The sequence below is a fragment of the Leptopilina heterotoma genome, unplaced genomic scaffold, assembly GCF_015476425.1.
Source record: "Leptopilina heterotoma isolate Lh14 unplaced genomic scaffold, ASM1547642v1 Lhet_54, whole genome shotgun sequence".
Taxonomy (NCBI): Eukaryota; Metazoa; Arthropoda; class Insecta; order Hymenoptera; family Figitidae; genus Leptopilina; species Leptopilina heterotoma.
In genome coordinates, this window is record NW_025111118.1 from 5,639,725 (window position 1) to 5,665,324 (window position 25,600).

The window sequence follows — 25,600 nt, forward strand, 5'->3', positions numbered from 1 at the left end:
TGTGAACGTACCTTTAAAATTCAGGTCAAAATAAGAATATAATTTAGGTCGAGAGGTAAAAAAATAAAATTTAGATAAAAAAAGTCTTTCTTCTTTATCTTTGATTCAAGATGTGAACGTACCCTTAAAATTTAGGTCAAATAAAAAGGTCGAAATGAGAAAATAAATTAAAATTCAGGTCAAAAGGTACAAAAAAAATAATTTAGATTTAAATAATTATTCTTTTGACCTTTAATTCAAAATTTAAACAAACCCTCAAATTTTAGGTCAAATAAACAAGTCAAAATAAAAAGTAACTTAAAATTCAGATCCAAAGGTAAAAAAAGATTAGATACAGAAATTATTTTTTACCTTTGGTTCAAAATTTTAACATACCTTCAACAATAAGGTCAAGTAATCAGGTAAAAAAAAGTCTTTAATCTTTATCTCTGATTCAAGATGTGAACGTACCCTTAAACTTTAGGTCAAACGAAAAGGTCAAAATTTAAAAAAAAATGCTAATTTAACTCGAAACATAAAGAAAAATAAAATTAAGGTAAAAAAATTCTTCTTCTTTACTTCTGGTTCAGTGTGAACGTACCTTTAAAATTCAGGTCAAAATAAGAATATAATTTAGGTCGAGAGGTGAAAAAATAAAATTTAGATAAAGAAAGTCTTTTTTCTTTATCTTTGATTCAAGATGTGAACGTACCCTTAAAATTTAGGTCAAATAAAAAGGTCGAAATGAGAAAATAAATTAAAATTTGGGTCAAAAGGTAAATAAATAAAGTTTAGATAAAAAAGTCTTTCTTCTTTATCTCTGATTCGAGATGTGAACGTAGCCTTAAACTTTAGGTCAAACGAAAAGGTCAAAATTTAAAAAAAAATGCAAATTTAACTCGAAACATAAAGAAAAATAAAATTAAGGTAAAAAAATTCTTTTTCTTTACTTCTGGTACAATGTGAACGTACCTTTAAAATTCAGGTCAAAACAAGAATATAATTTAGGTCGAGAGGTGAAAAAATAAAATTTAGATAAAAAAAAGTCTTTCTTCTTTATCTCTGATTCAAGATGTGAACGTACCCTTAAAATTTAGGTCAAATAAAAAGGTCGAAATGAGAAAATAAATTAAAATTTGGGTCAAAAGGTAAAAAAATAAAGTTTAGATATAAATAGTCTTTCTTCTTTATCTCTTATTCGAGATGTGAACGTACCCTTAAATTTTAGGTCAAACGAAAAGGTCAAAATAAAAAAATAATTTAAATTTAACTCGAAGCATAAAGAAAAATAAAATTAAGATAAAAAAATTATTCTTCCTACCTCTGGTTCGAAGTGTGAACGAACCTTTAAAATTTAGGTCAAAATAAATAAATAATTTAAAATTTAGGTCGAGAGGTAAAAAAATAAAATTTGGTTAAAAAAAGTCTTTCTTCTTGATCTCTGATTCAAATTATGAACGTACCCTCAAAATTTAGGTCAAATAAAAAGGTCGAAATGAGAAAATAAATTAAAATTTAGGTCAAATTAGGTCGAAAGATAAGAAAAAAATAAGAAATAAAATTTAACTAAATAATTCTTCTTTACCTCTAGTTCAAGACGCGAACGAACCCTCAAAATTTAGGTCAAATAAACAGATAAAAATGGAAAAATAAAAAACAATTGTAAATTTTTATCAAAATTCAATAATCTAGACACAAGGTAAATTTTTCAAAAAAAATTTCTAAACTATTAAATAATAAATTAAATACTACTTAACACTTACATAGTAAATAAAAAAAAAATTATAAGCAAAGAGGAAAAGAAAATTTGTTTCTTAAAAAAATTTTCCAATTTTTCCTATTGAACTCTGACTTATAGAAAATCGTCATTTTCAAATAAACGTTCACCACACATTAAAAATCATTATTTTTGTGTAAACCATTCTGAATAAGGTTATAGACAGGTGGTGAAAAGAGTAAAGTTGTCAAGTGGTATACCGATCGGGGACGGGCCAGTTCCACTTGCTCGTGGAACAATTGTTCAGTATTCTTCAATCTCGTGTCGAGTCAACGTCCAAAGGCAAGGACGCTCGCGGATTTATCAACTTCCGCACAAGAATTATCTTTAATTTTTCTCTACCTCTATATTTCTATTTGTGATTTTCAATCTTTTTTTTTTATTTTTTTGATAAAAGGAAGAAAAAAAAAATTTTTTTCTAATGCGGTCAAAATAGTTGATGTGACATAATTTTTTTTTTTTTAATCAAAAATTTTATTCAATAACACCAGTTATTGAAATTACAAAAGAGTGTGTGAAAGAGAGATAAAGGAAGGAAAGAGAGAAAAGTAAGAAAATTAGCGACTTTATTGTCGCAAAATCATCAAATTCTTGGATCGACACAAAAAAAAGTGCCAATCACCTTTAAAAAAAAAAATGTATCCCGAAATTGACATCTCACAAGAAGTTAGTATTATTTTCTTCATCAATTAAATTTAATATTTTTCTATAAATTTATTTTTTTTATTTATTTATTTACTTATTTACCTATTTATTTATTTGTTTACAAACGGGACAAAATATAAATTCAATTTTATATTTTCTTAATTTTTTATTTTCTATCTCATTCTAAAATTTTCTTTATTATTAAATACAAATTGTATTTTGATTTTTTTTAAGTTTATAAATTATATTTTATAAATATTTTCATCATAAATTGGATTATAATAATTTAGTTATAGTAACATTTTTTAATTAACGAACATTATTTCATAAATTCGTTCAATTTTTATAAATTTTACAATTTGAATAAGTACTATTTAAATTTAATCCGTTTTTTTAATTGTAAATTAGAAAATTAATATTAAATGATCCACTCAGACTTTAATTTTTACAAAAAGAATTTTTTGCTTTACAAAAAGGACATTCTATTTCGAGAATTTTCTTTACCTTTTTATTATTATACAAAAAGACTGAAAAAAAATTGTTTAAACTTATTACAGAAAAAAACGTAACTGAACTTTATATTTTTAATAATTTTTTCCCCTTAATATCTAAAAGATATTATTAATTAATTATAATAAAATGATGAATATCTAATATTTTCTATTAATTTATTTCCTAATCAATTATTTAAATCTTATTTTTCTATTTATTTATATTTATTTACACTACGAAAAAAAATCTTTCCCTGAAGGAGCGAAAATTTTTGCTAAAATATCGAAAGTCTTAAAACTAAAACATCGAAGCATTTCGCTAATACAGTGAAATTTATAGCTAAAGCAGGTAAATTTTCTTTTCCGTGAGCATTGATTCTAATAAATATTTTTAAAAAATTTAATGAATTGATTAGAAAAATATTTCCTACATCTATTACATTGTATATTACATAAAATTGTATATTTACACCAAATTAAACGGAAATATTTGAAATTATTTGCCAATTTTTATTTGACATGTTTTATAAATAAACTAATTTCTTTCTTTTTTTATTTTTTTTTTTTTTTTAAACAAACATCCTTTAAGAACCTGAAACTGGAATATATAGATATAATTGTACGTTGAATCTTAAGAAGCCGTTAGTTTGAAAATTAGTGGTTTTAAGTTTATATTTATGAACTAATACACTCTTAGGTTCTCTATCTTTTTTTCTGCTTTACGGAAGACATTTCTCTTTAAACAGTAAAGGAACATTTCTTTCCTCGAAAATTTTTAATTCATTTTGTTTATAAATTTTAATTAACACTGTTATTAGTTATTTTTATTATTATTTATTACATTATTATTTTCTTTATTATTATTTATTACATTTTTTATCTTTATTATTTTTATTTTCTTATTTTTATAAATAAATTTTATGTCTTAATTATTTCTTGAAAATTATTTATTTTAATTAATTAATTAATTAATTTATTATTTAAACAATATACGGTCTTTATTGTTACGATTATAATTATAATTATTAATCTTATTAATTATTATTTTTATTATTATTAATCGTGAGAATTTGTTGCTTCATTTTTTTTTCGAATGGGGAAATAAGTTTTTAGCCATTTTAGTTTTTTAAAATTAGCAACAACAATAACAAAATTACCGTCTATTATAATTTTAACTTAAATTGTGTCATTGCACTTGAGCAGGAATGCATAAATATAATAATTCTTTATTTTTTAAAAAAAAAAGTCCGTTGAATTGCAACATTTCACTTGAAGTTCTTAAAGAACAGTACTTTCATAATTACTTATATATTATCGAAACAAAAAACACTGGTTTCTTTTTTTTTTTTTTCTTAAAATATGTATGAGAAAAATTGTGAACAGACAGAAATAATGTGTTACATTTGATATAATTTTGTACTATAAACAATATCAATATTTCTCTTAATTACTATTAGAAAATCGTCGGGAATTTATCCACATTAATTAATTTCCCCTCAATTATTCTATTTCAAAAAATTAAGCTAAGTACGAATTTTTTAAATTTATTTATTTAGTAATAAAAATGATAAAATAAGAAACAAACAAAATATAAATAAAATTTAATCATTATTTTAATTAAATTTAATTGTAGTAATATAATAAAAATCAATTTTATTTGCAAACGGAAATTTGTTAAACAATTTTTTTCATTTTGTTTTATAATGACATGTTCTGTTTAGAAATAACTGACAGTATTAATTTCAAATAAACAATGTCCATTAAAGAAAATGTTAATTAAAAATAAATGAAAAAAAAAATTTTTTTAAGTTTTTTTTTTAATTAGTCTTTTTGAAGTTAATTAATTTACAATCTAGTGTTAAAGGTATAGAGCTAAAATGATAAAAGTAGTTAAAATTCGTTTAAAATACAATTTACTATATTGGATTCTACATTTAAATATCAAATGCAACTTGAAAGAAAAATGTTCCTTTTTTTAAATTTCGAAAAAAAATTTTTTTTTTGTTAAAATCTTCTTTTTTTTTGAATAATATTTGTTTTAACCTAGAATGCCAAAAAGATTCAATGTGCGATCAGAATTTTCGAAACACGTGTTACGGAACAAATCAACTTTCCCGGATCAAAATTATTACATAATGTGGAAGTATCTTATAAGAGGCACTCTTGCTGATGTAACAAAAATTGGTTTTGTGCGAGAGAAATGCCCATTACCAGATACACTCTTTCATGTTTCATCGATTTTAAACTTCAAATAAGCATAAAAATTTAACGTCTACTTTTGTATATATGCGAGAATTACTAATTTTCATTTCTTTTTACTATTCTTTATTTTTTATTTATTTTTACTATTTTTTTTTATTTATACTATTTTTTATTTTCTTTATTTAAACAATTTTTTATTTTTATTTATTTTTACCATTTTTAATTTTTACTTATTTTTATTATTTTTATTTATTTTTACCATTTTTAATTTTTACTTATTTTTATTATTTTTATTTATTTTTACTATTTTTTATTTTTATTTATGTTAACTAATAAAAAAAATCATTTTATTATCTTTTTCCATTTACTTCTGTAAAGTTAGTGTAATTAAAAAAGAAAAAAATTGCCTGATTCACAAATATATCGAAAATAAATATTCTACCCCCTGAGAATTAATTAATTATTTAAAAAAATAACGTTTTGTTGATAAAGAACAAATAAATTTATTTTCTTTTATTAAAAACAATAAAAATAAACAAATGAAATGAAATGAAAAAAAAAATGAAAATAGAAAAAATATTGATAATAATAATAATAAGAATAATTATAAAAATAATAATAATAACAACAATAATAGTAATAATAGTAAAAAATAATAATAATAGTAATAAAATATATTAAATCTTATTGAATAACAAAATATTTTGAAACAACAATAATTTAATTTATGAAAATTTAAATAAATGAGACATTTTTTTCGCAATACTGATAATACAATGGAAAAATATTAAAGAAAAATTTTACTGTTCTCGAATACTATATAGATATACAATTTTTTCAAATGCATTTTTTTAGTGCTTTTTTCTAGTATATTTTTTTATTATTTATCTTCGTACAAGTTTGATGTTCCTTTTATTATTGTCGTGTATAACTTTTCTCTTATCGTTAGAAACTATATAATATAAAGTTAAAATTCGATTTATTTTGAAAGATTAAAAAAAAAAATAATAATATTGAAGACTTTAAATTTCCAATTATTTAAAATTTGCGAACTGTGGATCTAAGAAAGGATGAATTTTTTTTTCTGAAAGTTTGTGCATAAAAAAATTAAGGATGAATTAACTTGAAAAAAAAATTCTTTTTTGTTTTTGAAAACGTTGCGGACTTTAGCCTCATGATATATGAACATTTTAAGATGAGAAAGTCTATTATGCAGTATATCTACATTTGAACACAAAACGTTTAAATATTGTATATGAATGTTCATTTTTATTACATTGTTAAAATTTTTCCATTTCTTCTTTTTTTGAAAACTTTTCTCAATTCTTATATAACTGACAATTTTTTTTTTTTTTAAAGAAAAATAGGAAAAACAAGGGAAAAAAAAATCTGTCTCAAAATTATTTTAGAAAATTTATATGATAATTAATTCAAGTTATTTATTTATTTCACTCAGGATGTATTTTTTTATTTACCTTATTGTATTTAAAACTTCCTAAGTAATTAAGCACACTAATTAATTTCTTATTCATTATTTATTTTAATTCCAATTTTCGCAAAATAATTTTTTATTTCCCTTTCTTGGAATAAAAATTTTTAAAAAATAGATAATAATAAATAAAAATAAATAAAAACAAATAAAAATTAGGAAACCAATAATAAAGTTACGATAAGTAAATAATAAATTGAAAAAGAAAATTAAAAAAATTAATAAAAAATTAAAATTAAAAAACCCTTTTCAATAAAATTTGTCTATTTATTTATTAATTAATTATTTATTATTACTTCTTTATTTATTTATTACTAGTGTTTACTATTCTTCAATCGTTTTTTACGAATAAAAATCAAATTATTTATGAAAAATACTCAAAAAAGGAAATAAAAAATGTATTCTGCCGAAATTCAAAAATTTCTAACGGTGTATGTCGAAATTTCAGGTTTTTAGAAAGTTCCTATATATGTAGATTGAATTTACGATTTATCTAATTTATTTTTCTAATTCGATAAAGATGAAACGATTCGATTTCATAATGTGTGTTACAGGTTAAATACCTAAACATGTGAGAACTAAAGAAATTTAAATTTTATTTATCACTCATAACAGTTTTATTTTAATGTTCTTTTAAAAGAAACGCTTCATTACTTTTTAAAAATTGAAAAAAAATGCAATGACAAAAAAAAAGTTTTTGTACTGCCTCAAAACATACGAATTTACAAAAAAAAAATTCATAAGTGAAAATTTAAAAGAATAAAAAATATGATTCAAAAAATAGTAAATAAATAATATAAAAAATATTATATTTATTTAATAATGTTCTCACTTCGTTAAATCATAAATAATTTAATAACTAAAGGGCAAGTCCCGTTTATAATACATTAAATCAAATATTTAATAATAATGAATTTAATAATTTATAATTGCAAATAAATTATAATGCAATAATAAATAATTATTAATAAAGTAAAAAATATTCTATGTATTTATTTATTCGATGTGTATTTTAATTTTAATAAATTATTTATTTATTTATTCGTATTATAATAAACTAAAATTATTTTGTTTTGATTAATTTTTGTTAATTATTTATTATATTTTTTCTGTCGAAAAAAAATTTCTTTACTTGTTAAATTTACATTCTTCAGTTAAATTTTTTTGCATTGAGAACTAGAACAGAATCGAATAATAATAATTTGTTTAGAGAAAGAATAAAAAAAAATGGGAGAGTAAATTTTTTGTTAAAAGATTTGTTTAAAGAAGGGAATAAAAATGTTTTTTTTTTGCGAAATTAATACGTGGAATTAAGAGGTGTAAAAGAAGGCAGATTGATAATTATAATTCGCCGTTACAATGTGGAGAAAAATAAATGTTTTTAAATTGAATGAAAAATATGTTTCGATGTTGTAAAAAGATATAACCCAATGTAATGCATAATACAGACGTAATTCTAATTGTCTATAGTTTAGCATAAGTCTAAACGGTGAAAGCGTTAACCCTTTTCTATATTCAAACTTACGCAATACATAGTTAACTAGTAGTAAAAAAAAATTGTACAAAAAATTATTATTATATGTAGATATAATGCGTGTATAAAATCAAAATCTGACTTTAGAAAAAGAAAAATTCTTAAAATAAAATCTTTAGCAAAACTATTAATTAAAAATTAGCAAAATAAGAACAAAACAAAAAAATTTCCTTTTTATCAAAATTCAATAATTTTTTTTTAATTTTACTTTTACATTTACAAATTAAAATTTTATTCCATTTATCTAAGAATTATTAATTTTAGTAAATTTTAGTAAATTTTATTAATTTTATTGATTTTATTAAGTTTATTAATTTTACAATTAATAAAAATCTGCATTTTTAAACAATTTTCTTAATCTTTTCCATATTTTAACTTTATTTGTCACACATGTCATTATTGTATATTAAATAACTGAAAATTTCTTCTATTAAAATTTGAATTTAATATAATAGTGTTGAATAAAATAAAAAATTACAAATTAAATTTAAAAAATTATTAAAAACTTACCATCTCCGCTTTTTTGATTTGCACTCTCGTGTCTTGTCAAACAATTTGAATCACCAAAAAAAAACACTCGCAATTTTGGAAATTTCGGTCGTCACTCCCAAACCTGCAAAAAACAAAAATTTTATATAAAATCTCGACATCTCAATATTCTGAATTTAAATAAAAAATTTACTAAATATATTTCGAATTTAAATATTTTTTACAATAAATTTTGTTTCCAAACAAAAAATTAGAAGAAAAGATAAGACTTGAAAATTAATAAAAAATTAAAATTAGAATAAAGATTATTTTCGAAACATATGTGATAGACAAAATTTTTTTATTAACAATAAATATTTTTTTTTATTAAATAAAAGAAATAAAAAATATAAAAAAAAATTCTAGAGGTGAATAAAATAAATAAATAAATAAGTAAATAAGTAAGTAAATAAATAAAAAAATAAATAAATAAAGTCGAGAAATAAATAAATAATAAATAAATAGATAAACAAATAGATAAATAAATAAATATATAAATAAATAATTGAATATTAACAATAATTGTAACCGTTATGAATGATTATAAAGTAATTGAACTAGTCTTCTTGTAACGGAAATAATATATAAGTAAAAATGTATATATGTATAGTTAACTGTAGTTAAATGATTGAAAGATAATGTCCTTGACATTGAGAACGTGAATATGATACAATTAAATTTTTTTATATAAATTCTAAAACGATAAAAGTGCAATGAACTCTATCGTTTATTTTTGATGACGAAAATTTTCTATTTTCTCAAGTCATATGCGCAAGTGACAAAGAAACAATTCGTCAAAAAAGATTGATGATTGTGAAAAAAGAAAAAAAAATGTTCACTGAGAGCATGACATGTAAAAAAAATAAGAAGAAGATAATGAATATTAAGGTCAGAATTATTGTAAACTGTCAAAGAAGGGAAAACGGCAATTTGTAAATTTTTTTTTTTTTTTTTTGACAGAAAGACAATATTTTTTTTTGTTATTTCCTATTTAAACCAAACTTTATGCCAATCACGATGAATTGAAATGTGGGTTCTTTAACTTTTATCTAAGAAAAGAATAAACTTTTCGATAGGTACAGAAAAATTTTTTTTTAAACAGTTTCTATTATTTTCTTTTATTTAACTATTTGTTTATTATTAATATTATTTATTTCACTTTTTCAATTATTTATTAATTTATAATTATATATTGTTGACGTATAATAATATTAATGTGTGTTTTTAATAATTATTTAATAAATAAATAATTTTTTAATAATAATAATAATAATAATAATAATAATAATAATAGTTGAATTAAATTATTTTTGTTGTTTGAAATAAATAAATTATAAATACATAAATGAATAAAGTAAGTAAGTGAACAATAAAGTAATTGAAAATTGAAAAAATAAATAAAGTTAAGTTTGTCGATAGCAAAAAAAACATATTAAACAAATAATAAAGAAAATTTATCCAAAACAAAAATTGAATAAATAAATAAATAAATAAATTTTTAAATTATAAGTGAATAATTTATAAGTAAAAAATATTTTTTTAAGTCAAAATAACAAAAAAAGTAGAAATAACAAATTAAAAAAGTTTTTATCGAAATCGTCTTCTGTAAATAGTAAAATCAAATGAAAAGAAAGCAATACGTTTTATTTAGAACGAAAAAAATGAAAAAAACCAATTTTTCCAAAAAATATAATATTTATATTTAAATATATAAAATTAATGAAGGGAAAAAATGTTAAACTAATAATTATACTCAATATATAAATTGACGGAAGTGGGTCAAAAACATTAGAACACTTTTCTTGCACGGATTCCAAACGTGCATTAAAATTTGCCTCGTTGCACGAAATAAACTGACACTATTTCCGATAATTATAGAAATATAAAATTCTCTTTTTCCTTTTTCTTATATTTTCTAATAGGCGTGAACAGTTAATGACAAAAGTAAACAAACAATTTATGGTAAACCGTTAAAATTGTTGTGAATATTTACAAATATTATTATTATTATTTTTAGCGAGACACTTCTTTATTTTGTTAGAATATAAATATTTAATTATAAGTACTATTTGTACCAAAGAGAATTTTTTTTATTTTTATTCATATATTAAATAAATAAATTATTTTTATTATAAGAAAATAGAGTGGAAAATGTAACAACGAAAAAATTTAATTAAATATTATTAAAAAAGTTTACTTTTTTTAATAATATTTAATTAAATTTTTTCATAAATATAAAATATGTAGAAAATAAATATGAATAATTGTAATTAAAAATAATAAATAAATATAAATAATATAAATATAATATAAATATAATGTAAAATTGTTTCAGACGGAGAATACATATTCTAATATTATTGGAGATGAAACGAACAATAATAAAATTACCAGTTCACATAGAAATGGAATTGTCATCAATCCAGGAACACCAATTCAAGAATTTTATGCTGGACAAAAAATATTCATCACTGGTAATTTTATTTATTTATTCTTGTTAAATTTATTTTCCTAATAAATCAAATAAATAATAAATAAAATAATAAGAAATAATAGAAATAATTAAGTAATTGTAATTATTTTTATTATATGTAATTTTTTTTTTTGCTTTTTATTATTATCCTCACTTCTATTGCATAATTAAAAGAAAGTAAAATTAAAATAAGAAATTAAATTCTAAATTTGATTTTATCTATTAGGCGGAACTGGATTCTTGGGAAAAATTCTAATTGAAAAGCTTTTAAGAAGCTGCCCAGATTTGTCAACGATTTACCTTTTGATACGACCGAAAAAGGAGAAAAATGTCGAAAGAAGAATGAATGACTTATTTGAGGATTTGGTAAGTTTCTTTTTCTTTGTTTATTTTATTATTAAAATTTATTTATTAAAAAAATATCTATTAAATGAGCTATTTTTTAATCTATTGTTAATAATATTCTTAATATCATAATTATTATTCTTGATATTTCTTCTAAATGGAAAAATAAATTTTCTCTCTCTCTCTCTCAAGAAAATTTATAATAATTAATGAAAAAAAATTGCACCAAAGAAATTTGTTAATTAGTTTCTTGCAATGCTGTTTACGTTTAATGAAATGAGAAAAATTTTCCATTTTTCTGTGGAAAAATAATTTCAATCTGATTTTTCACGACTCTTTAATTAAATGTAGGTTGGTTTTTGCAAAATAAAGAATTAATCGATTAAATAAAAAATTTTAGGAAAAAAATATTAAAAATTCATAAATCAATAATCAGCTTCATTAAATGATTTGATAAATAGATAATTTTCTCACGTAATTTTAAAGTACCCATTCGTTTATGAATAATAAATTATTGCAATTTATGGGGGAAAAAAAATTTTTTTTTCCAGTCAATGTTCAAAAGTAAATTAAAATCAACAATATTTGTTTGTAATAAAAAAAAATATGTACTACATATTAATTAATTCAATAAATAAATATACTTCAATCAATAAATAGTAAATTAGTCCGAAGAAAAAAATTTTTGTAAAGAAATATAGTAATTATAGAGGAAGAAAAAACTTTTACATAAATAAATAAGCGAACAAACAAAATTTTGTATAATTAGAAGGAGGAATTAATTCGTTCAATTTTTTTTTAGTTCTCTTATAGAATATTTAATAACTCAATTTATATTTTTTGAAAATACTTACATAATTGAAAAGTGACAGTCATTTTCAATCTTAGTAGATAATACATATTATAGTAATGTCATTGAACTTGAAGATAAATTTTTTTTTTCTTTTTTAAGACACTTTAAAAATAGACGAATCATTCTTAATTTCGTATGCAAACATCAATATTATATTTTCTTTTAAAAAATATTTAGCATATTTTGCAAACTTTTAGCATTGTATTCTCAGTAGTTTTTTTCTTCGCACTCAAAGCATTCGGATTTTTTTTCTATTTCGCTTTTAAAGCGTTAACTGTTTTTATAGAGAAAATAGTACAGGAAGCAATAAAAAAAAGTCTCAATTGAAGAAATACCTCTCTTAAATTTTGTTTACACAATTTGTAAGAATTAAGGAGAATGTCTGTCATTTTTTTTCATTATTTGCAAGGCAATTCAAATTTCTTCATTTTAAAAATTTTGCATTTTATTACACTTTTTTTTTTATTTCACTTTAATCGATTATTTATTTAATTAATTATTCATACATCTTTTAAATTATTTAACTATCTAGTAAATTATTTAAATAATTATTTATTTAGCTATCTATTTAATTATTTATTTATTTAACAATTTTTTATTCATTTGTTTAATTATTTGATTATGTAATCAAGTACTTGTTTAATTGTTTATTTATTTAATTATCCATTTTATTATTCATTTGTTTATTTATTTGACTATCTATTTAATCATCCATTTTATTATTTATTTTGTTTATTTAATTATTTAACTACCTACTGAATTGTTTACTTAATTAAGAACTTTTGATTCAATCTGTTTATTTATTTAATTATATAGTCAACTATTTGTTTAATTGTTTATTTATTTGATTAATTGTTTTTTTATTTAATTAATATTTATTAATATTTTAATAAATATTTATCGTGATATATTAAATTATTTAAGTTGTGAAATTAATTTAATAGTTCTAATTAATTAATAAATTAATGACAATGAGTTCCAAACTGACCCCGACGGTAGTGTTAAATTTATCGCACTCGTGGGGTAACCATTGAAGTCAACATTGAACATTTAAATTTAACATTTTTAAATTTGAATAAATTATCTTTAAAAAAAATCAAAACGACCCCATTTGCGAATGTCAAAATTACCCCAGTCCTTCACTGCGGTCCTTAACATTGCTACGAAAAAATTTCGCATTTAAAAAAATATACTTAAAATTTCAAGTACTTGAAAATTCAATTTTAGAAATGTTTATGCTCCCTCTGATTTGTAAATTCCCTTTTGGTCTCTTTGATCACGTAGGTGCGGCAGCTAATTAACACAATCGAGTATTACTAAAATAAATATATGATGTCGAAGATCAATAATGAATCGCACGTTTCAAGGACGATCGGCAAAAGTAATACGTCATCAAATTCTGTAATGCACACTTACGTTGGTAAATAAAATAATTCGTAGTGTGTCATGTCCTTTCTTTAAAACACTACATATCGCCTTCAAATTTTGTGCAAATAACGAATAAGAAGAAGCCGTTAATTGAACATTTTTTTTATTTTTTAAATGAATTTTGCAAATTACTTTCAAGAATCCTTTTTTTTTTCTTCTAGTCTCCCGCAATACCATAAAAACTGCGGCTTTTAATAAATTTTTGTTTACTTTACATTTTTTGAATGACTGAGGTGACTGATAAAAATTCATTCACGTATTTATTTCATTTGACATAATTTAAGGCAAAGTTTGAAATAAATTAATTTATAAACAATTAATTAATTAATAATTCTTTATTATTACTAATAGTATTAATTACTAAATAATTACTAAATTAATTACCAAATTACTAAATAAAAATTATTAATAAATAATAGTATCAAAAGGGTTGAATCCAATTTTTAAAAAATCATTTCAATTTCTTTCAGTTTATAAGAGTTGTTATTTACGTTTCTAAATTGAAATTAACAAATAATAAACTTATTCTTAATAAATAAATAAAATAAATAATAAAAAATAGAAATTAAGAAAGTAAATTAAGTAAATAAAAATTTAATGAAGAAAACAAATGAAAATTTAATAAATAAACAAATAGTAAATTAAATAAAAAAAAGACAATGTGGTTCGATTCAATTTCTTTTAAAATATTGCAAAAAAAATATTTACAATTTAAATGTAACAGCAATATATTAAAATAAAATAAAAATTTTTTTTCTAAAATTGAGAAAATATAAGTTTTAAAATTTTACCAAAACAAAAAAAAAAATAATTGCAGAACAAGTTTTTCGAATAATAAAAAAAAATCTTATAATTGTTTTCTCGATAAAGATAAATGACATGTGATTCATTCAATTTTTGAAATCACAAAAAAAAAATAAACACAGAAACAAATTTTTTTTATATTTCATAATATTTGTTTTATAATTATTATTAATAATATTTTAGGTATTTGCTTTATAAACGATAAATTTTATTTCCCGATTGAATTTAAATAAAAAACCATTAAAATCCTATTAGAAATTTTTCTTCTCTATCATTAATCTAGAATTTTAATTATAAATTTTAATTCGAAAACATTTAAAATTTCAATTAAATTATCAATAAAGTTTGTTATAATTTTTCTCTCGGTGCAAATAAATTTTTTGTATTTAAAATCGAATGATAACGAATGATATTTCAAATTAATAAGCAAGTTGTATAATTAACATAATCCGCGTAATTTTAATTATCCAACACTATTTTTGCCTTTATAAAGTAATCTATTGAGTGGACAGTGCACTTTTTTTTTAATAGACACTATTAGCTAGTAAAAAAAGGCAATAAAAATTTTAAATACAATTTATTATTAATGATATGGAGAAAAAGATCTGAGTAGAAAAATCAAATAGAAATAAAAAATTTCCAATTAAGTGCAAATCCTAATATTAAAATAAGGAAATTAAATTATAATGAAAAGTTAGTTATGAAAAGTACTTTGAATTAAAATTTTTTTTTTCTTAAAATCTGAATCGTGAAGAATTATTTTTCTACGACTTAATTTAAAACACGTGAAATTATCATATTGGGGATAAATATTCCTAATTATAATTTCACGAGACTTAAAGAGTTAATGTTTTCTCAAAAAAAAGTCTAAAAAAAAAGAAAAGAAAAAAACTGAAACTGCAATATGAATTATAAAGAAACATTTTAATTATTTCAATATTGAAAAATTATTAAAATCGAACTCGGTGTTAAAAAATTATAAATTTTGAAATTAAGAATTTAATTTTAAAAAAATTAATCTAATTTCTAAATTTAAATATAATTTCTTTTCTGTGTTAATAATTATTTTTTCCAAATAATTATTTTCGGATTTTTTAAATAATGAAAAAATTTTTTTTCTGGACAAAAATTTTAATTTTCAAATTTAATTTTCAAATAAAAAATTCAAATAATCAAATTGCCATTTTTTTCAGATCTTTGAAGTTATGAAAGAGAAAATGCCAAAATTTCGTCATAAGGTCGTTGCAATTGAAGGAGATTGTACACTTGAAGGCCTAGGTCTTTCTTCATCTGACCGAGAACTTCTAATACGCGAAGTGAGTATATTATTCCACACTGTTACTAAAGCTTTTGTTTGCAGTTTGCCATTAGGAATTTTTCTAATGCAATTGCAAATTTTGCAACGTTTAACAGTTGGACTCAATTTAACGATTTAAAGAGAAAAAAAATATATTTACAGGTGCACTGAACTTATACTTTCAGTTAATGACATTTTCAATCAAAGATAATAATTGACAGTAATTTTTATTCACTACCAAAAAGTAATGGTCGTTTTTATTTAAAAATTATTTTAGGTCAATTTTAATTTCGGTCAGTTGTAGTTGAAATAAATTTTCATTTAAACTGACATTTTCATCAAATGGTAGTTTCAAATGGTAGTTTTAAAAAGTAGATCATTATGATCAATGGTAAATTTAGTCAATTTAAATTTCGGACAATAGTTATTTTAGCTAATTTTAGTTTAGGTCAATATTTTCAACAGTTTGTAGTTTAGGTCAATAATCGTTTCATTTAAGTTTATGTTCGGTCACTACGGGGTCAATTTTCACTTGTCTTTGCTATTTATAATTCAGGGCAAAAAAAATTCAGTCAATTATTATTATGGTCAATGATGATTTCGGTCAATTGTAGTTTTAGTTATTTTTAATTATAGTCAATAGTGACTTTTGACAATTGTAGTTCAGGTCAGTGAAAAATTTGACCACTTATAGTTTCAAATAATTTAAGATTCGGTTATAAGCAACCTCTGGCAATTTTAGCTCTGGTCAGTAATAATTTAGGGTCAATTGTAGTTTAGGTCAATTGAAATTGCGTCCATTTGTTATTATGGTCAATGATGATTTCGGTCAATTGTAGTTTTAGTTAACTTAAATTTAAGTAAATAGTGACTTTTTACCATTGTAGTTAATGCCAGTAAAAATTATGGTCAATTGTAGTTTAATTAAATTAAAATTTCGGTCAATTGTATTTTTAGTTAACTTTAATTTTAGTAAATAGTGACTTTTGACAATTGTAGTTAAAGGCAGTAAAAATTTCGGTCAATTGTAATTTGGGTCAATTGTAGTTTAGACCAATTAAAATTTCTTCCATTTGTTATTAAGGTCAATGTTGATTTCGGTAAATTGCATTTTTAGTTAACTTAAATTTAAGTAAATAGTGACTTTTGACCATTGTAGTTAATGTTAGTAAAAATTATGATCAATTGTAGTTTGGGTCAATTAAAATTTCGGTCAATTGTAGTTCTAGTTAATTTTAATTTTAGTAAATAGTGACTTTTGAACATTGTAGTTAAGGTCAGTAAAAATTTCGGGCAATTGTAGTTAAGGTCAGTGAAAATTTCGGTCAATTGTAGTTTTAGTTAACTTAAATTTAAGTAAATAGTGACTTTTGACCATTGTAGTTAATGCCAGTAAAAATTATGGTCAATTGTAGTTTAATTTAATTAAAATTTCGGTCAATTGTATTTTTAGTTAACTTTAATTTTAGTAAATAGTGACTTTTGACAATTGTAGTTAAAGGCAGTAAAAATTTCGGTCAATTGTAGTTTGGGTCAATTGTAGTTTAGACCAATTAAAATTTCTTCCATTTGTTATTAAGGTCAATGTTGATTTCGGTAAATTGCATTTTTAGTTAACTTAAATTTAAGTAAATAGTGACTTTTGACCATTGTAGTTAATGTTAGTAAAAATTATGATCAATTGTAGTTTGGGTCAATTAAAATTTCGGTCAATTGTAGTTCTAGTTAATTTTAATTTTAGTAAATAGTGACTTTTGAACATTGTAGTTAAGGTCAGTAAAAATTTCGGGCAATTGTAGTTAAGGTCAGTGAAAATTTCGGTCAATTGTAGTTTTAGTTAACTTAAATTTAAGTAAATAGTGACTTTTGACCATTGTAGTTAATGCCAGTAAAAATTATGGTCAATTGTAGTTTAATTTAATTAAAATTTCGGTCAATTGTATTTTTAGTTAACTTTAATTTTAGTAAATAGTGACTTTTGACAATTGTAGTTAAAGGCAGTAAAAATTTCGGTCAATTGTAGTTTGGGTCAATTGTAGTTTAGACCAATTAAAATTTCTTCCATTTGTTATTAAGGTTAATGATGATTTCGGTAAATTGTATTTTTAGTTAACTTTAATTTTAGTAAATAGTGACTTTTGACCATTGTAGTTAAGGTCAGTGAAAATAATGGTCAATTGTAGTTTAAGTTAATTAAAATTTCGGTCAATTGTATTTTTAGTTAACTTTTATTTGAGTAAATAGTGACTTTTGACGATTGCAGTTAAGGTCAGTGAAAATTTCGGTCAATTATAGTTTCAGTTAATTTCAATTTATGTTAATATCGGCGTCGGCCATGTGTAGTTCAATTCAGTAATAATTTCGGTCATTAATTGTTTTGTAAATTGTATTTTTAGTTAATTTTAGTTTCGGACATTAGTATTCTTCGCAAGTTGTAATTTTGGTCAGTGACAATTTTGGTCATTGATAATTACTTCCTCATAGAGGAAGTATTTTAGTTCATTTTAATTTCGTCCATTGAGGTCCCTTGTTAATTGTAGTTTAGGTCAGTGATTATTATGTTCAATGCTAGTTTCAGTCAATTATAATTTCGTTCAACAGGTATCTTCGTTAATTATAATTTAGGTCAATGGTAATTATTGGTCAATGGTGATTTTGGTCAATATTAATTTTGGTCAATGGCGATTTTGGTCAATGATGATTGTTGTCAATGGTAATTTTCGTTCAATGGTGATTGTTGTCAATGGTGATTTTGGTCAATATCAATTTCGGTCAATGGTAATCAATTTATAATAGTTTCAGTCAATAGGAGTTATAGTCAATTTTATTTTTTGGTAAACTTAGGTCTCAGTCTATGGTAGTTTCGGTCAAAAATAATTTTTTTTTCCGAAAAATAGTTTTCTTATTTAAAAATAAATGTTTACAATTCATAATTTTATATTTTTGTTGGAATTATTATAAGTAAACTTAAATTATAATTAGTAAACTGCACTTATTAAACTGTAATAATTTTTAGCAAATTAAAAACATAATAATAATTGTAACTAAAATATTCCCTGTTTGTAAAAACAATTTTTCTAATTAATAACAATTGCAGGTGACGATAATTTTTCATGTGGCTGCAACAGTTCGTTTTGACGAAAAATTAAAAACTGCAGTTGCAATAAATATTCGCAGCACTGCCGATATTTTGGAATTGGGCAAAGATATGCAGAAGTTGAAGGTAATGTTAAAAAAAAATTTTTTTCCCATCATTTTGGTTTACACAAGTATAAATTAGTGAATTTAAAAAAAAATTTTTCTTTTCTGCAATTTTTGTATATCCACATTTCTTTGAACACACATATACAGCTATACTTTCTTCAGTTAAAATCACGCTCTAAAAGACACACGTAATTTCCTTGGCATACATACATTATATCGACGAGCGCTTCTGCAGATATGCCGCCTTATTGAAATGTCATTTCATAACTTTGCCCTTCGTTTGTGAGCGAGGCATGGAATTTCTCTTTGGGATGACATAAGAGCACAAAATCTCCTTGCGAAATTTTTCGGTGGAAACTATTTTTTTTTAGACAATATTAATTATAATAATTTTCATCCGTTTAAAAAAAAAAAAAAAAAATTTTTCCTTATCTTTTTGTTCTTTTTTTTTATTTTCAAAAATTTTACACGTCAATATGTGAGTACAATTATTGACGTTTTAAATAAAGAGAGAAAAAAATGTCTTTTCCTTTCCTCGACACTGAAATGGTCGATAATTTTCAGTTTCAAGGGAATCGTAAATGTATTTTTTTTTATTTATCTTATATTTACGAAAGAGTATTTTTTTTTACTTAGAAGATTATAGATTTATGTTTTATTGTTTGCACTTCCAGTGAAATATGCAAAATATCTAACGATCTTTATATTTAGTACAAATGAGTTTAGAGTTCATTCAAATATTCGACTTTTTAATATTCGTCACTTCCTGACAAATAATTTTCGATGAATTCTCTTTTTAAATTCACGATTTTGGTTTTTAAAAATGTTTTTCAAAATAAATATTTTTTCATGAGTCAAATTAAACGTATTTATCTACATCACTTAATTTTATCAATAAAATGAGAATGTAAAAAAATCCCTACCTTCTAAAAAAAACTGTGTCTCGACTTTTTTTCTATCCTAAAATCGATTATTTTCTAATTTCATTTAAAATGTACATTTATTTATTAAACATTTTTTTTTCTTTTTAAATTAGATAAATAAAATAAATAAATAAATTTTTTTAGTCAATGATCCATGTATCGACAGCATATGCAAATTGCAACCAGAAAAAGATCGAGGAAAAATTGTATACATATCCCATCGAGTCTGAAGATCTTTTGAAGTTGGTTGAATGCCTTCCTGAAGAGGTGATTGATGAAATCACTCCAAAGTAAGCAATTTTTTTCGCCCTTCAAATTTCCTATGATCTTAAAATTTCTATAGACTTTTGTTCAGTGGTGTTTTTTCTAACAAAAATAGAACTAAATTTAAAAATAGAATATTCAAAATATTTTTTAATCATTTTATTATTTTATCGTCTGAGATTTCTATGCATTTCTGTTTTATAAAATTTTTTGTTCAAAATTTTTTTTCTGAGAAAAATAATTAATTATTCAATTTATGAATAATTTTATTTCAATTTTATTAAATTTTACTTCAATTTGAAACAATTATTTTTTAATGGAAATATTTGATTTTTCAATTTATAAATAATTTTATTTAAATTTGATTTAAGTTTATGACATAAATAAATTAAATTTTATTTAAATTCCATTAAAATTTATTTGCATTTTAAAGAATGTTCCAATTTTTTTTTTTTTTACAGAATAATCTCATCTTGGCCTAATACTTATGCCTTCACAAAAGCCCTCGCAGAAGATTATGTGAGAAGAAGGAACAAAGGACTGCCTTTAGGAATATTTAGACCGGCAATTGGTAAATATTTTTATTCAAATTTACAATTATTAATAATTTTAATAAATTTTTTATTCATTTGTTGCTACATCCAGAACTGAAATTTTGTTAAACCAAATATAATTTATTCGAGTCAAATAAAAGTATATTTGTCTCAGAGCAAATTAAATTATTTATTGTAAATAAAATTTTTATTTATTTAGGCATGAATAAAATTTATTTACTGTAAGAAATAAAATTTATTTTAACCAAATCAAATTTATTTGAACAAAATAAAATTCAATAGGGAACAAAAAAAATTGATTTGAACGATATAAAATTTATTTGAACCAAATAAAATATATCTTAACCTAACAAAATTTATTTGAACGAAATGAAATTTTAGTTGGACCAAAAAAAATTTATTTGATGCAAACAAAATTGATTTGAACGAAATAAAATATATTTGAACCAAACAAAATTTATTTGGACTAAATAAAACTTACTTGAAACAAATAAAAAAGTTTACTAAACTTTGAGTCAAATAAATCCTTTTTTTTAATGTAAAACAGAATTAGTTGATTTATTTATTTACTCAAAATAAATTGATTTAGTGAAAATTTAAAATACAAAAACAAAAAACAATTATTTTTACTCGAACAAATGAAAAGTGATTAGAAAAATGTCAAAAAAGAAAAATAACCCAACTTTAAAAATTATTTAACATTTTTTGACACAAATAAAAAAAAAATAACCAAAAATGGAAAACAATATTTCAAAAAAATCCCCCCAATTAAAAAATTATTCCACCAAACTATAAAATTAAAAACAAAAAAACAAAATCATGTGTTTGGCAATAGCAATGTATGCAGTCAGTGGATTTATAAGTATTATTTGGCAACTTCTATTGACAATAGGAATATTTCTCCTGACAGTTTTGGGAAAATTAATTCTCCTAGTAAGTGTTTCGTGCTATGAATTTTTAAATCCAAGAAATGAAATGGAATTCGAAGAGCCACCATTTCAAACAATGTATCCCGAGTCTATAGACTTTGAAGATATTTATTGTACACTAAGTACAAAATCAGAAGAAACATTAATAAATAATAATCAGGAGAGTAAAAATCGTTTTCAATTTAATGAAGAAATTCCACTGCAAGAAAATAATTATTCAAATCTCATTCAAAGTACCAGAGGAAGAAAAAATACAAAAACTATTTCTAAATTGAAAAAAAATTGTGTACAAACGGTTGACGTTTCCGTTAATACTGACTGTTATTCGAAAACATGTTTGAAAACTAAGTAAAAAAGAAAGAGAGAGAGAGGAAAAAAAATGTAAATTGTACTAATAATTAAATATTAATCAACTGCGTTCAATATTGAGACAGAAATTGACTATTGGTTTTAATGAATCAAAATTGATGATTAATTCAAAGAAATTAAGGAAATTTAAATAAAATGAGAATTTAAATAAAATTAAACTATTTTCAATTTGAACAATTTCTTTAAATATGTAAATTTAAAATTTTTTTTCGTATTTTCATGTATTTTTTCATTTTATTACTAAATATAATTTTGTTCAAAGATATAAATAAATAAATTAATTGAAACTAAAATTATCATTTCATTTTTAAATAGTTGGTTAAATATGCAAACTAATAAATAAATATTATATATTTAAATTATTTTATTTATTTATATTTAATATTGTATTCAATATTAAATACTTGTTTAAATAAGTAAATTAATAAATTAATTAAAATGAAAATTTTCATTTTATTTTTAAATATTTGTTTAAATATGTAAATTAATGAATAAATAAAAATGAAAATTTAAAGAAAATTATTAATAAATAAATAAATAATTAAATAATAATTAAAATAAATTAATTAAAATTAAATATTAATTGAGAGTAAATGAAAAATATTTCATTAAATAATAAAAAAAAAATACAATTAAAAAGATGAGTGAATAATAAATCATTACAAGAATATAATAATAAATCTAAATAAATTCTTTCGATTTCGAATTTTTACGAAACTGATTAAAAAATAATAAATAACTTTGAACAACATTAATAAATAAATAAATTAATTAGTATGTAAACAAAAAATTAATTTAATTCTTTTTTTTCAGTTGTTTCAACTTCTAAGGAGCCTATCCCTGGCTGGATAGACAATCTTTATGGTCCAACTGGAGTTACAGCTGGAGCTTCAACTGGAATTTTGAAGACCCTGCATTGTAATCCAAAAGTAAACGCCAATATTGTTCCTGTGGATTTAACTGTTAATGCTCTAATTGCAAGTGCTTGGGATGTAGCTATGCAGCCGACGAGGTAAAGCAAAAAAATTTCTCTCCCAATAAATAAAATTTAAAAAAAAAATAATAATAAGAAAAAAAATTTAGTATAAAATTTGAATTTCCCGCCATTATAATTCGGTAAAATTCCGCCTAGATGGCATGAAAACTCTCTCGCAAACGAGATAAAGTGGACGATCAACTATTTACTATACGTTCGTTTTCTTGTTTTAAACTGAAAAAAATTATTTTTTTCAAATTTTGACTCAAATGAAATAAATTGTAGAATATTTGAATAAAAAATTTCAGTATTTAGAGAAAAAATTCGAAAGCCACTGAATAATATTGGCGCGAAATTCAAATCGATTTTTATTTTTTTCCTCAGAAACAAAAAGTAGAAATTAAAAATAAAATCATAATGGAAAAAAATCATTGTCACTATTTTTCAATAAATAATAAATTATTACCATTTTTCCAGGAGGGAGGAAGATATGTTAATATACAATTTTGTATCCTCTGAAGATGCCCCACTAACATGGAACGAGTATTGTGATGTAAACACCAGATATTCCGATATTTATCCTCCGAGCAATTCATTTTGGTATTTGTCATTTAAAATGAATAAACAAAAATTAATGCACACATTGTCAACGCTAGTTTTACATTTATTACCAGCTTTTATTGTCGACACAATTTGCATTTGCCTCGGTCAAAAACCAAGGTTGGTAAAAAATTATTATTACTTAAAAAAATAATTAAAAATTACTGTTAGTTAAAAAATTAAATAAAAATTATTTACCGGCTGTAAAAATTATCTTCTTACGAATTGTAATAATTTATTTACTATAAATTCGTTTATTTTATTTATTAACGTATTTACATTGAGAAACGCCCACAAGAGGCGCGCAACTTTTCTGATTGGCTGCTCTCGTCAAGGTCAACGTCAAACCAATAGGATTACGTGACCTTGAATAGAGCGACCAATAGAATACGTTGTGAGCCAGATGTAGGCGGAGCTTATACATTTCTTTTACTATTTTTAATCTAAAAATAGTTATTGCACCTGGTAAATAAAAATAAAAATATTTTCGTATTTTTTAATATCAATTTTTTTCTAGACTAAAAGAAAAATATTTTCGTATTTTCTATTGTTAATTTTTTTCTAGAATAAAATAAAAAAATATTTCCGTATATTTTAATATTAATTTTTATTTCTAGACTGATGAAAATGTATCAGAAAATTCACAAATTCACAACCGTTATTTCACATTTTTGTACCAACGAATGGGTTTTTACCAACGAAAATGTACGATTACTTTTCGACCGAATGGACACCAAGGATCAAGAAATCTTTAGTTTCAGTATGAAAAATTTCAATTGGGATAAATATTTCGAAACATATTTAAAGGGAATACGAGTCTATCTTTTTAAAGACAAACTCGACAATTTGGAGAAAAGCAAAGTCAGGTGGCAAAGGTGAGAGTTAATTACGATTAAAAAATAATAATTAAATTACAAATATACAATTTTATTTACTAACTAACAAATATAATTTAAGGATGAATATTAAATTTAAATATTTAATTAAATGCATCAAAGTGAAAAATATAATTAAATGACTGTTATTAAATTCAAAAATATTTAATTATATTTATAGACCATAAAAATAATTTTTAAAATATTTAAAAATACTTGAAAAAATATTTAAATTGTGAGTGAGAATTGAAAAATATTTATTAAATTTTCAATTAATTTTTAATTTAATTTTTTACCTCTTACATAAATTTAATTTCTATTATCAATTTTTTTCAGGCTCTACTGGTTACACCAATGTGTCAAAGTGATGACATTCACTGTTGGCGTTTGGCTCTTATGGCGAATATTCTCCACTGTCTTGAGTTTAACGTAAAAAAACATTCATCACGTTATATTTTCTTTAATCGAACAAAAAATTCTAGTTGTAAAAAAAAATGTGTTACACTTGTAAATATTACTAAAATTTAAACTTTGTAATTTGCCACTTGTCCACGTAATTCAATATGTAATATTAATATTGTAATGAAATTAATTAATTTAATTAAGTGAAACTGAATCGAGTTTTCGCAAAGCAATATTTTCCTTTCACAAAAGAACAAACTGTAAGTTTTTCACTATTTTTTTTTTTGGCATTTCTCTTCCATTGGATTAAAAACAAAAAAATTACAGATAAATATTTTAGTAATATACGTAAGACTGTAAAAAAACACTTTTCTTGTTTAGTGAAATATTTCCAAAATATAATCAAAAAGTTAGTTTAATTTTTTTCTAATAAACAATGGATACGAATTATTCGTCAAAAAAAAAGAAAAGAAAATATCGAAAATTTTCTGATAAAAATTAAAAACTTTGATAATAAATTAAATTTTCTAATAAAAAAAGTAAAAAGGGATAAAAATCAATGAAAGAAGATAATAAAAATAAAAAATAATAGTGAATTTGGAAATTTATCTTTTTTTTTTATTTTTTTTTTCTTATTTCTATTGTATAAATATTCGTTT

General features: G+C 21.6%; 2 protein-coding genes across 2 annotated transcripts in view; one reads left to right on the top strand and one right to left on the bottom strand.

Moving 5' to 3' along the window:
* The window catches only part of LOC122508535, an 843,732-nt gene that overhangs the window by 797,110 nt on the left and 21,022 nt on the right, over window positions 1-25,600 (bottom strand). Inside the window, exon 2 of the mRNA XM_043621950.1 lies at window positions 8,628-8,730. The gene's annotated coding sequence lies outside the window, so the exon portion shown is untranslated. The remainder of the gene's footprint in view (window positions 1-8,627; window positions 8,731-25,600) is intronic.
* LOC122508538 (fatty acyl-CoA reductase wat-like) lies at window positions 1,993-25,155 on the top strand. Its single transcript, XM_043621955.1, has 11 exons — window positions 1,993-2,422; window positions 10,981-11,119; window positions 11,345-11,484; window positions 15,742-15,864; window positions 18,943-19,068; window positions 20,117-20,262; window positions 20,698-20,807; window positions 22,902-23,100; window positions 23,542-23,784; window positions 24,282-24,539; window positions 24,876-25,155. Exons 1-11 carry the CDS (start codon window positions 2,393-2,395, stop codon window positions 24,970-24,972), a joined length of 1,611 nt encoding a protein of 536 aa, XP_043477890.1. The 5' UTR covers window positions 1,993-2,392; the 3' UTR covers window positions 24,973-25,155.

Coding starts and splice junctions, on each gene's coding strand:
- LOC122508538 (XM_043621955.1), top strand. CDS start 2,393: ATGTATCCCGAAATTGACATCTCACAAGAA. Junction 19,069..20,116: donor AAGATATGCAGAAGTTGAAG/GTAATGTTAAAA, acceptor AAATTTTTTTAG/TCAATGATCCATGTATCGAC. Junction 20,808..22,901: donor AATATTTAGACCGGCAATTG/GTAAATATTTTT, acceptor CTTTTTTTTCAG/TTGTTTCAACTTCTAAGGAG.